A 13,202-nucleotide genomic window follows, 5' to 3' on the forward strand; every position below is an offset into this window, starting at 1 on the left:
GTAGACCACATACCTACGGATGTGGGGCTCCTCTCAGCCATTCCGTGTCGCAGCATGTTGTCAGTGTTTATGTCCATGCTTTTTGGGCATTCTTCTGTTCATTCGGTCCATTCTGCATTCTGCATTCTGGGCAGCCTCTCGATTTGTTTTGTTTTGCTTCTGATTCTGATTTTGTTACTGGGCCCGACTCCACATCCAATTCCGAATCCGTATGCGATTCTGATTCCGATGCTGGGTTTTGTTTTGGTCTTTTGTGTCGTCAATTGGTCGAGTGCGTGCCTCGCTGCCATCTCTGTCGTCCGTCGAGTGTTTATGCCTTTGTTTTGACTTCGGCTTGGACTCGATTTTGTATCCGATAATTTATTGCCCGGCTTGTGCCAAAAACAAAAAAAAAAGAAGGAAAAAGTCAAAAAAAAAAAAAAAGAAGAAAGGAAGACAGTCCGAAGTCGGAGGAACCGAAAGGGAAAAGGATATGTCGTGTGCCCAGAGAGATATGCGGGACTCCCGATTGCGGGTCCTCGAAAGGCCAATGGCAACACCTTCGCATCGCATCCGATCACATCGAGCATCTGTTACTACTTTGGTAGCCTCTGATTTTGGTCACTTTTGTGACCGGGCGATGCTGTTGTTGTAACAACTTTGTTGTGTCCTCTGTTCATGGGCTGCTCGTTGGCCAGTAACCTCCTCCTCCTGCCCTCCAATTCCGAATGCCGAATCCCGATACCCGTGAGGGCCCAACAATGGCCACAAATGAAAAATCCACTTCGACTCATTGTGTCGCCTGTCACCTGGAATTAGTAACTACAAGTATGTTAAAAGGTTCATTCATGTTGCGCTTGTTTTGACTTTTGTTTCGCGCCATCCTCTCAGCCTTCCTGAAAGACATTTGTAGTTCTCGGCTTAGTTTTGGTCTGGGATTCGTTCTGGGGTCCCCGACATCTCGGTGCATCCATGGTATCAGTTTCGCTCAGCAGCTTCACGGTGTTCCCTTGTCTGTAAATTGATAGCCAGCCAAAATAGTCCGCATATTTGCCATGAACAATTTGAGCTCGAGAACATAAAAACCGTAGCAGAGAATGCATTTTACCAGGATTGCACTTTAAAATCTTTTTATTTCAGATGAAATTGATACATTGCTCCCATTTTAAAGACTTTCAAATAACTATTTATAAAATGTAAACTAAAATAAACTTAAATTAGTTCAGATTCCATTCAGTTTTCATAACTCGGTTTTCGTTTCAAGTAGCTTTAGTTTATTTATGCTGCTGCCACAACATTCCATGATGACTCCAATGCCTTATCCTCAGCACCTAAGATCTGTGGGGCTCTAGTTTTCCTACTTTGTTTGTTATCTTTTATGCCTTCATAGCTTATAAAATGGTTTGGATAGGTTTTGGTTTTATACTCCGCAGATCCGCTAATGGCAATTGCCAAGTCGGTGCGCTTTTGAGAAATGCTTAAAGCGTGAGTTAGATCATTTATCGCATTGAGATTAGTAGGGGTCCAGGCCTTAATGACAGCTTCTAAGGAGTAATATCTATTCTCCTGGGTCTGGTTAAACAAAGCCAATTGGTCATTTAAGAATGATAGTTTTCTGATGGAAGTTTTCGTAAGATTTCTAACTTCGGGAACGTTCTTCAGTTCAATTAGAGAATTAACTTGCGATTTGTTCAGATTGGCAAACGAATCCCTTAAGCTATTTACTTTTGGCTCGATATAGCCAAGTATAAGTTGGTTTACAAAGTTGAGTCTGTCATCCAATCCTTTTGCGGTGCGCAGGATTTGTCCTTGGGTAACGTTAAGTTTATCTGCGAGCTTCCTTACACGATCCTGATTCTGCTCTTGGAGTCTAGTTAAATCTGATACGGCTTCGATTGATCGGTTGGCAAATACGTCTATCCTCTGAATAGATGTGACAACGCCTCGAAGAAGTTCCACTTCCCAAAGCAGAAACTCCTGTGTCTGGTTTTGGAGAAGCTTCTCGATGACTTCAATTGCATCAAGGTACTCTGCCTGGTTGTCCAGCTCAGCGTCGATTTTCCAGTTAATTGCGCTGACAGCATCAAGCTGAGTATTAAACAGATCTAGGGCTCCTGCATTTTCAGCCAGGAGTGCAAGAATCAGTTCTTCTTCTGTTGGCCGTTCAGTGGTTGTAGTTGATTCAGTTGTGGTAGTTCTCGAATCTTCCGTTGATACCGAATTTGTGGTGCTATCTATTGTTGAACCAACTGTTGTGGAAGCTGTTGTTGGTGAAGACGAGGTGCTGGTTGCAATTGATCGACTTGTAGTAGTCGTGGAAGACTCGGTTTCGGATTCTGTTGTGCTGAAGTCAGATGTGTTTGGTGAGGAGGTGATTGAATCGGTTGTGCTTGAACTAGTTGTGGAAGTCTTAAAATTTTTGGTGGAGCCCGATGTCGAAATTTCGTTAGTCGTAGAATCGCTTGTGGAAGAATCACTTGTGGATGAAGAAATTGGGCTGGAATCAGTTGTTGAAGAAGATGTGGTCGGAACAGCTGTGGTTTCAGTAGTTGCAGAATCATCTGTGGTGGAGTCACTTGTCGATGGAGAAGTTGTGGATGCAGTTGTCGTGGAAGAAGTAGTGGAAACAGTTGTTTCTAGAATTCTCGTTGAAGCTTGAGCTGTGGTTGAAGGCTCTGTCGCAAAATCGGTTGTGGTGGATTCATCTGTGGTGGAATCATTAGTGGTTGAATGAGGTGTGCTGGAATCAGTTGTTGTTGTAGCAGGCGTTGAAATGTGAGTAGTTGTTGTAGCTCCTGTTGTGGAAATGTTTGGTGTTAATCCGTCTGCGGTAGGTTCACTTGGTAAGCCAGTTGTCGTAGAACTTGTGGTGATTGAAATTGGCGTGGCTGTAATGATTGGAACATCAGTAACTTTTTTGGATCCAGCATTGGCCACTTCGTCGATATCCTCAAAGTCCACGAATTCCTCCATTTGATTGAGGGAATCTGTTGCAAAAGCAGCCCCCGCAACGATCAACAAAAGAGTTGCAATTGGAAGAAACATTTTCAGACCGCACTTAATGCTTGTTCTTATAAAAGAACTAAGAGTTCAACTGCCATTTGATGGCCTTCACCCCAGCTTAAATACACTTTACATTGCCGCCCACGTTCACGTTTCGGTCTCAGGTGGCAGGTGTGCTATCTTCAACCGCTTTCTGATTGTCAGCATTCTTTTTCTTGTACCGTGCACTTTTTCTTTTATCGGTTTTATGCTGTGCTTTATGGGTCAGCTTGTTCAGCACGAGTTTGATGTTTGAAGAAGCCACCGATTCTGGTTCATTGTACTTGCAAATGTAGACAAAGGAAAGAAAAACAAAGAGACACATGGCTAGATTTCCACCAGCGACAATTGCGGAATATCCATCAATAGGAAAGCTAACTATTAACCACATAAAAGTCAACGCCAGTCACATGGGGGTCACACTCAAAGTCAAATTTTAATGAAAAAGTGATTCATCATTTAAGCGGCTGCATCAATTAATGGCCAACGGGGTGAGTGGGGCGCAGAAGGGCGGGCCCCTCAATAAGCGGGTCAAATTAGAATAAATAGTTACACAAACAAGCAGACCCCTTTGCTCTCTGTTGCTCGCGGTAAGGGGGCGGGGAATTATTGCAACAAATCAAAAAATTAAAAATAAATAAAAATGAATTGAATAATTTGGGTCACCAATATATGGCTCTCTCCCCGAGGCGCACAATGCCTACGGAATGGGTCGAGTCAAGATGATGGTGGTCGCTTTTGGTGGTTATATGGGGATTGGGTTGGTTTGCTTTGGGTGGGACGCTTTCGATATTCCTCATTAATTAATTGCCGCATAATTCATGTATTGCATGCTGCATGGAGGTACTCAGAAAAATGACTTAGGTATTAGAAATAAGCTAAAATTACAAACATATTTTTTCAAGTCTCTTAAGTGGAATTTAGAAAAGTTACCATATTCGACGATTTTTTTTTGGGAATTTAGATTATTAATCAAGTAGTACTTTTAAAAATATTAAAAATTAATTAATGTTAGTGATTCATCGAATTATATCTTGTTCTACAACTTAAATTTGGGCTAGCAATAAGATTTCAGATATTTCTCTTATTTATCATCAGTTTTCTATTCCAGTGTTGAAGGAGAACATTCGATGCGCGTTCCATTCGCTATTGAAAACTATGAAAATATTTGGAAATGGCCCTATGTTTCGAGTCCGTTCCGACTTCTTATACTGGTTGACATTTAAACCCATTTCGATCGCGGCAGAACGGGGCTGATCCGTTGGTTGGATGGGAAGGGGATGAGGATGAGGAGCTGGGAGCTGGGCATGCAATTATGCATTCATCAAGATTATGACACGACATGCAAGTTCCTCTTGTGTCTTTAGCAGCAAATGAATTTGTACTTGGCTGTGGGTGTTGTTCTTGTCGCGGTTTTTGCTGTAGCCCCCAGTGTTTTGATAGAACAATTTTGCCGCGGGCTATCTTTTTTTTCCATTTTGCTGCAGGCTGTGGTGGCAGCACACGCGATTTGGAAGCGGCGCGTAATTAATCGTCAAATGAGTTTAATTGTTTATGTCTCTCGCTCGCGTCTGTGAACTGAATGCGGTGTCTTCAGATGACTTTCAGATAGGAGATAGCAGAATGGCAGAGCACATCGAAATTTGGCTCACAAGCACTTAACTAAGCAGTTTAACTAATGGCCTGAGCTAAAAACAAACTGTGCCGCGGATTAACTGGATTACTTGTATTTAATTTATTTATGGATGCAAGCCATCTTTGGTATTTCCTAATGATACATTTTAATTTTTTCCGTACAAAGCCATCGCCTAACAAGCTCTATTAGAACGCGAAATTAGAAAATTACGAACCAGCAGCAGGGAAAATTAGAAGAGCATTTAGAAAAAACAATTTCAGCTTTGCGGGGTGCAAAGTCACCGAAACTGGGGAACCCTGAATCCTGCTTCCTGACATACGCCGTCGTTCAACATTCATCATCATCCAAGTGCAACCACAGTGGATGTGGCTTCCCGCTGATTAAAGCAAAAAACAACAAAATTAACAAAAAATTTGCATTTTAATACAAAAATTTTGGGCACGAGCTACAAAAAAAAAAGAAGATGTGCGTACCACCCAGTTTCGGTTTTTCCACGGGGGCTGAAACAAAAGAAGAGCTAATAATTTTATCAGCGACAAACAGTTGACAAAATCAGCAAAATTCTTCTTTTTTTTTTTCCAGCCAGGTCCTGCATCCGTTTCGCCTGGAAACTTAAATTAACTGTGAAAGAGACCACGCAGCCAAGACATTTGTCTTTTCCCACTCCCCATAACCAGGATTTTCCGCGGCTAGTGGTTAGTGGTTAGTGGTGGAGTGTTCTTGGGAGTCGGAGTCTGTCCTGGAGATTATTAATCATCTTTTGTGCGCTGCTTTTCGTATGCCTCATTGCAGGGTCCTTTCCTCCTTTTGAACTTTCTGTCTTCTCCAAGTCTGAGCTGCTGACTTCCATTCCCGTTCCGTCTATTTGCCGCATTTTCAGAGGAAATCCTTTTCCAAGGAAATTATTTTGTTTTTTCTCTAGCCATACTTTGTATACGGTCTTAGATGCTGGCTAATGAATTTCTCTTGATAAAGAACTTCATAAATTTTCAACTTAATTAAGCTGCACCGCCTGTCAGTCGGCAGCTTAGAACGTGAGAGAGACTTGTGCGTGTACTACTTCTGAAAAAAAAAAAGAAATTGGATGACAAGGTGGTTATGATGATATGAGAATGGTTCTTCGGATTGATTTACAGATGTAGCTGGTAATTAAGATTGCTAAGATAGCGCTTAAAATGTCAGTCAGCACAATCCATAAATCTTCAGGTGCATGGGCTCACTGGGATAGGAAATCATATCCGGCATTATAATATAGCCTCAATATATATTTAAACTTATACCCATTTCCTTATGCTTTTAAGCCCTAGAGTGATTTTTCGATTTGGTAATCTCTAGGAAGTGTGCCAAGCCAGCAAATTGATCAAAGAAAGCCTTCAGCTCTTTCCGTGTTGTGATCCTTGCCTTGTTGGGCTTAAAGCGTTAATTCGTAATTTATGTGTCACACAAATCGAAATTGAATGCCAGGCTAAATTATGGAATATTTATCATTTCACACGGGCCCAAACGAAGTGAGCCAAAAGTTAGCCAACGGGCATACATACATACATAAAAAGGCGATCGGGGCCAAGAAACGTTTGTCAATTCGAATTACGAATTACGACAAAGTGCGCTTAAGTTATGTGCGTGTTTCGTCTGCGGCGGAGAAAGGAGTCGGAATCGGTATTGGCCATAAAGTTGGGCACCCATTTTAAGGGACCGTTCCTCCAGGTCGCCAAGTATGGTGGTGCCTGCTAACCGTAAACCGAAAAGCGTATAGCGTGGACAAAGAGTGAAATATTTATAACGTTTGCATACACAGAGTGTCGAGGAGGAATGGATGCAACTGCCGGCGGCCGTTGGCCAATGTCCACTGTCCCCGTGTCCATTGGCTGGCAATCCCTCCCTGCAGCGGTGGCAAGTGTTAATTGGAATCAATTTGATAATCTCCTCACCCGATCCACGGATATTCAGGGTATTCGAATGGCTGCGGGTCCGGAGTGCAGACCAACTCTGCTGAGTTCATGATAATTTCGCGGATGTGCGATTTTGATTGAAAATTACGCTGTGGGGGGCTCAATGCTCGACTGGCCGAGTGTTTCGCTTTTATCGCAACAAAGAACATAATTCAAGGTGAATTAATTTAAATGCCAATTTATTGCCAAAACAGGGACCCTGCATCCGTGAGGCTCACTGTGTTAAATGGAGCAGCCCGGAACGGGTCAAGAATAACTGTATATATGCAAGCGACAGATTGATCATAAATATGGCTTTAAGGTAGGCGAATCTGTTGTGAAGTTCTTTCCTTGATAAATTTGTTTTGACCGCGAGTTTTATTGTACGTTGCATTGGCATGTTGGTAACAGGATTTTTAGCAATATAAAATACAAAGAATAATAAACAAATAAGAAAGGAAGTAGCTTTTTACACACTTATACTATCTAAAGAACTTTTATGATTCCTGCCTTGGTTTAAAAGTAAGCTTTTTAGTGATGCAATATCCTGGACATCATAATATTGCGACTAACCCCATCCTCACTGAACTTCTAATTAAGCCAGGAGTAAGGGTCGCCACAATGCCCCCTGAAATGCCACCCATATCGCTGGTGGCAAACCCACCCCCAAGGCTGACATGTGGCTGATTAACATATTATGCGACAAAGTGCCACTGGACACACCACACACAGATCCAGGCAACTGTGGCAATTCAACGCCTGTCACTGGCTGTTTGCGCAGATAATTCACGCCAACGCCAAAACAGAGCTAACCCAAAAAGTGGCTGGGGGCGGCGAGTCGAATCCAGATACAGATACAGATTCGTACTCGGATTCAGATACAGATTCAGATCAGTGAGGCCACAGAGCGAGTTTGCATCGGTTTTTCGGGGTAATTGAAAAAGTTACCTCGACTTTTGTCGTTCTGTCTGGCTGCAGGAGTATCTGGTGTATGGGATATGACGATTGCTATCGATGTCAGCGATAGGTGAGTGAGAGACAGTCGGCTTGCCTTATGGGCCAATTAAGGGTTAAACATTTTGCATATGCAGTCTCTGTGATTTGCATAATTTCGGGTTGGTGTATCTGTATCTGTATCTCTATCTGTAGCTGTGGGTCGTATCTGTATCTGGCTATGTTGGTGTCCAATTTCATTAGCAACGTCCAGTCCCCAAAGCGAACCTTTCAATTTGCTTGGTGTTTTGAAATGGAACTTTCAGGCTATCTGTCAACGAAATGTGTGTGTGTGGTGTGCTCGCTCGCCAGATCCCAGCCTTTTTGTCACATTTACGAGCATTTACATAAAATGAAATTGAATACGTTGAACATTTTTGGACATGTGGCCAGGAGGCAGGACAACAACCCTCTCGCAGTCTCCTTTTGTCATAATTTAATTAGTAAAGGTAACAAATGAATCGTAACCCCATCCAGACATTCGGCACCCCGATTGTGTTTGACCCCATCCCAGCTCCTTGAGGGACATAATAAATTTCTGGCCATTTCGCACAAGTCATAAATTAGGCATTTGGAATTTGTTTTCCAATTACACATATTTCACACCGCATGCCAAATAATTTAGCCTCACTGTCAGCCACTCGCGAACAAAAAAATGGCCGAGGGAGAATCGAAAGCTATTTCTATTTGATAATTTATAACGCACGGCAGCCGTACGTACGGACCAGGCTGTACAAGTACAAATTGTCAAAAGTGTTTTGCATCTCGAGAGGCGGCCAAGGACCACCCATGGTGCACTGCCTCCCCCTCTTAGCCCGCTTTCCTGACCCCAACTCCCAAAGATCGCCGCCACGCGACTCGTAACGAGTCACAAATTCGCATTGCAATTGACCAGACTCGGCGCAGTCTCCCATCATAATTTCTCGGCCAACAACACCTTCCTGGCCCCAAAGTCCGGTTTTACAGCAATCCTCCCCGGGGGGACCGAGATTCAGAGGAATCAGGGGGATGCGGTGTTCCACGGGGAGGGGGTATCTGCCACCCGCTTCGCCGGTCCATGGCATGCCACCCAACTGGCCGCTTATTTTTGCGTATTAACGCGCGAAATAATATTTTATTTTGACCATCGTCAAAGGATTGAAAAATGCCCGCTAATATCTTAGGGTCTTTGTGACGGCTTTGTGTGTTCAGCGGAACGAGGACCATAGCCTATGGGTACCTGGCTCCACATATCTGCATTGCATGCATTCTCCGACCTGGAGGCTTATATAATTATTCTTTCTTTTCATAGGAAGTGCGCTTCGTTTGTGAATGGTAGACAAAATGGACAACTTCAAGGAACTTGGCTAGCTACTATTAATAAGCGTTAAGTTTTCTAAAAACTTAATTATAAAATTGCTTAAAAATAACTGCAAAGAGAACTGTAAAATACTGGCCATAAAGTAAAAACAAATTACTCATATTCGTTTTTATTTGCACCACAAAGAGTATTTTCTTATAAGTAAAATGCAGTTTTGCCCCCTCTAATATCTAGTGACAATTGACCTTTATGCCAGACAGACATAAAACTAGTCGCGCATTATATGACCATTAAAAGATATTAAAAAGATTTTATGTGAAAACGATTACCTAGATTTTTGACTCAGCGTAAAATTTGACTATGTAGATTCTGTAGCATTCAAGCTAAATTAAAAGATTGCGACAGGCCACTTTAACACCGCTTAAATATATTAAATTATTCGCAGTTCTTGCTATATTTAATACGAGATTAAAATGCATTGGCCATTTTGCACAATTTTCCGCATAATTTTGCATAGCTCATTTATGGCATCCTAAAGATAACAATTTTGTGGTACGAAATATAGTTCACGGGCACACCTCCTCGCGCGGAAAATTGCGATTCTTCAAGCCAAATTCCCACGTTCCACCACCGCAAGACAAGACCAGGCCAAAAAGGAGAAACAAGCCGAGTGCGAATGCAAATGCAACTGCTGTGGATCAATCATGTGCCTAGAGCCAAGTACTCGGTTTCAGCCGATCAGCACCACTCAAGAGCAAATAAGTGTTGAGTGTGGGGGATTGGGTTTGGGATGGGGATGGGGGAAATAGTAGTGGAAGCAACCGTTACCTTCTTGGCCAATTGGTCACAAAATCTTAACACCTCCTCCAAGGTTGGCGATGATCAGATGCTCAGTTGATCGGATGGTGATGATCGGATCGCACTGATCACTCAGTGGCGGCCATTAAAGTCAAATCATTTTTCACATTTAGATGCCGGCCGTTGAGCAGCTGGAGGATCGTCGTACAGTGAAGCCTGGTGCGGCACGGCGGCTTCAATTGATGCCCAAAATCCGAGTCCATCCATCTGAAATTGCCCCGATCACGATTCGTGGGGCTGTGGGGGGTGGCGCATTGAAGTGAAGAGAAATATATTCGATGGCAATTGCGATGACTTGGCCATCGTGTTTCTGGTACTGGAACTGAAACTCCAACTACAACTCCAACTGGTACTGGGACTGGGCTTACATAAAAGTAATCAAATCAACACCTTCATCAACTCCTTTGGCTACGCTCCAACCGCAAAGTGCCTTCCTTATTTCGGATCTTGGGCCAATTTGGGTTTGGTAATTTTTCTCCCTGGCAACTTTGGAGCTCGGCTGTGGAGCAGTGGCGATCGGCTGTCGATCAAATTGTTATTTTCGATATCTAATTTGTCATTTGCGGCAGCGGCAATTTGCCCATTGGGCTGAATATCGGGTCTTAGCCTGGGCCTTAACTTGGTTTGACTCCAAGCTTGAGCTTGGCTACACGCTGTCTGCAAATGCACGATCCTTGAGATGGGCAGATTGGGCTTTGCCCGGGGCAAACTAGGGAATCCCGGCGATTATCTTGTCGGCGCGTGAAATTCCCCAGCCCCGAGCTCCGGAGGAATTGACCCGCAATTGATACCAATCCACGGCAATCCATTACAGAGGCTAAGCGCACAAGTTGCATGTCTCATTATTGGCAATTTCAGAGCAGTTCGGGTAATTGCCCTCCGCGAATGCGGTTTCAGCCCGGTTTCGCGAGGTGGGTGCTTGCTTCGGCATGACTTGGGCATTTATTCCGGCAACACATGGTATTTGGTTGCATCACGTACCGCTTAATGGCCAGATATATTCGTACATATGCCCGCTTTGAGGAAGTTGTCCCGGAAAGTTATGAAAGTTTCCCTAGTTCAGCGGTCATCAGATGAGTGTTTCTGGGTTAAAGATCAGTTTGGGGTGTGTAAATGTTTTCGAATCGGAATTTTAGTGGAAAGCGGCTTAGTCTCTTAGTTGAAATAACTTAATTAGGCTTGGGAATTTTTAATTTTTTATAATGAAATTAACAATTTAAATAGTTGTCTCGTAATACTTCCGATTATGGAACCATCCTTTCCAAATTGTTCTAAAAAAGCACAAATTTTTGTTTAAATAAAATGGATTTTATTTAACATACATTTTTTCAATTTTTTGGTGACAAAAAGAACTGAATGCTAATGCATTTCATTGAACGCAATAATCATTTCGTGTGCTGCTGATACTGATGTCTGTCTAATGTGATGGGTCTACAATCGGTGATAAGGACACGTATTCGAACACTCACGATTATTCACACTCTCGCCGACACTTGCTTTTTAATTACAACTGCATTCATTATTTGTTATCAGTAGGTTTACTTTATTAAAAACATTGAAATCACTCTTAAAACTGTATTTACACGTGTTTACGTGATGCATTTAATAGGCAATCAAATTGTTTTAATGTTTATTTATACTTAATTTGTATTTACATACGTTTTGTTCGATTCATACTATGTTTTACTTTTTAATACGCATTTCATTTGAGTACTTTACTTATGTACAATTTGGCTGCAGTTGCTTCGTAATAATGTTATTACCCCAGGAAAATGATACCAAACAGAAAATGCAAACACAATAGCGGATTCATTGTAAACGCAAATTTTTATTATTACAAAATATAGAAAACTTTTCATACTCTATACACATAAATAAGATAATGCTTAAGCTTACGAAAAAATCGTTTAAGAACTGAAACTTGCACTGAACATTTTGTGTTTTTACTCGTAATGGTTACTAAATAAAAAATTCGCTAAATTTTGCATTCGTATTCCAACAATTCGAGCTTCCCGTACAGATGCATCTTTGAGATACATCCGGCGAGAAGAACCAGTCGAGAATCGAATGTTTATAAATTTTAAATTTTACTTAAAGTAAAAATAAAATTGCTAAAGCACACATAAAAATTGCCACACATCAAGTAAACATAGCTTAAAATTTTTGGTATATTTCTGCAAACCACTGGGAGTAGAGTTTCGTTTATGTATTCATATATGTACTATATACGTGTATATGCTACATTACATATATAAATATTTTAACTATCTTTATGTTTTGTCTTTTGAAAGTGTTAGGGGTTTTTTTTTTCTCTTTCCACAATGCATCTTCTTTCATTGATTTTCTCAAGTGTTTGTGGTCTAAAATTAAGTAGAACTCAGTGCCATTTAAATATTATACACATTCATTTGTAAAGACGTTTTTTGGCGTCTTTCTTTCTTTTTTGGGGCTTAACTTTTGAAGTTCTCTGGGATATGTCAGCTGAGATTCGTTCTGCTCACAGCTGGGGCGGCCTAGAGAAAAACTTGAATATTTCGAGGAGTTATGTACAAAGTTACAACAAAAGCTACAAATGGAAAATTATTCAATTAAGCTACGCGGCGCTCATCCTTCAACTGTTTTTTTTTTTACATTTTTCAATAGTTTTTTTTTGGGGGTTTTATGGTTTTTGTGGTAGGATGGGGGCAGGGGCGGGGTATCTACAAGGTTGCTTTATAGCCCCATTTCTAGATGCATAAATAATTACACTACTTGACATCCACAATGAGAGGAACTTCGCTGATATCGATTAAATTTGGCGGCGATTGTTGCTGTTGTTGCTGCGCGGCTGTTGCTGCTGCAGTTGCTGTTGCAATTGCAGTTGCAGTTGCTGTTGCTGTTGGCGTCGATGAGGCAGATGACAGTGAGCCAGCCGAGGATGAGGAGGGCATTGCTGCTGCGCCGTTGCTGTTGCTGCTGCTGTTGTTGCTGTTGCTGCTGCTGTTGCTGCTGCCCGCGAGCAACATGCGCTGGTGATGTTGCTGCAGGCACTGATTTGCATTGACTGCAGCAGCGGCCATCATCATGGTGGCGGCATCGCAGTAATTAGACAGCATCGTTGTGGTGTTCACCGTGGATGTGGCTGCCGTCGCTGGTGTCGCATAAGCGGTGGTTGGCGTGGTCATATAATCGGTATTGCTATTGCCACTACTGTGGATGTTGCTGTTGGCCCCGCCGAAGAAACTGCCTGCACTCATATGATTGCCGACGTTGTTGTTGTTGTTGTTGCCGTAGTTGTTGATCTGCTGATTGCAAATGCTGCCGCCGCTGCCGTTGTTACCGTTGTGGCAACTGCTGCTGCCGCTGCCGTATGTTTGCTGCATGACAGCAACATTGGCGAGCTGGTCATGACTGGCAGCGACAACGTTGTGGCTGCCACATCCAGCGACACCGCTACCGCCTCCACTACCGCCACCGCCACTGC

The 13,202-nt window shown here is 42.5% G+C and overlaps 2 protein-coding genes across 2 annotated transcripts; both read right to left on the bottom strand.

Annotated features, from left to right (window-relative positions):
• Window positions 1–1,092: 1,092 nt before the first annotated feature.
• On the bottom strand, window positions 1,093–3,087 carry LOC6728396 (cell wall protein DAN4). Its single transcript, XM_002103707.4, has one exon. It carries the CDS (start codon window positions 3,022–3,024, stop codon window positions 1,258–1,260), a length of 1,767 nt encoding a protein of 588 aa, XP_002103743.2. The 5' UTR covers window positions 3,025–3,087; the 3' UTR covers window positions 1,093–1,257.
• An 8,460-nt stretch (window positions 3,088–11,547) lies between these two features.
• Window positions 11,548–13,107, bottom strand: LOC27206440 (homeotic protein ocelliless). The gene has a single exon (XM_016175170.3). The coding sequence runs from the start codon at window positions 13,099–13,101 to the stop codon at window positions 12,487–12,489; it is 615 nt and encodes a 204-aa protein (XP_016034998.1). The 5' UTR covers window positions 13,102–13,107; the 3' UTR covers window positions 11,548–12,486.
• Window positions 13,108–13,202: the final 95 nt, after the last annotated feature.

This window comes from Drosophila simulans, chromosome 3R (assembly GCF_016746395.2).
Source record: "Drosophila simulans strain w501 chromosome 3R, Prin_Dsim_3.1, whole genome shotgun sequence".
In the NCBI taxonomy this organism is placed as follows: domain Eukaryota; kingdom Metazoa; phylum Arthropoda; class Insecta; order Diptera; family Drosophilidae; genus Drosophila; species Drosophila simulans.

Bases quoted from the DNA above. Each gene is read 5' to 3' on its own strand.
- LOC6728396 (XM_002103707.4), bottom strand. From the start codon at position 3,024: ATGTTTCTTCCAATTGCAACTCTTTTGTTGATCGTTGCGGGGGCTGCT.
- LOC27206440 (XM_016175170.3), bottom strand. From the start codon at position 13,101: ATGCAGCAAACATACGGCAGCGGCAGCAGCAGTTGCCACAACGGTAAC.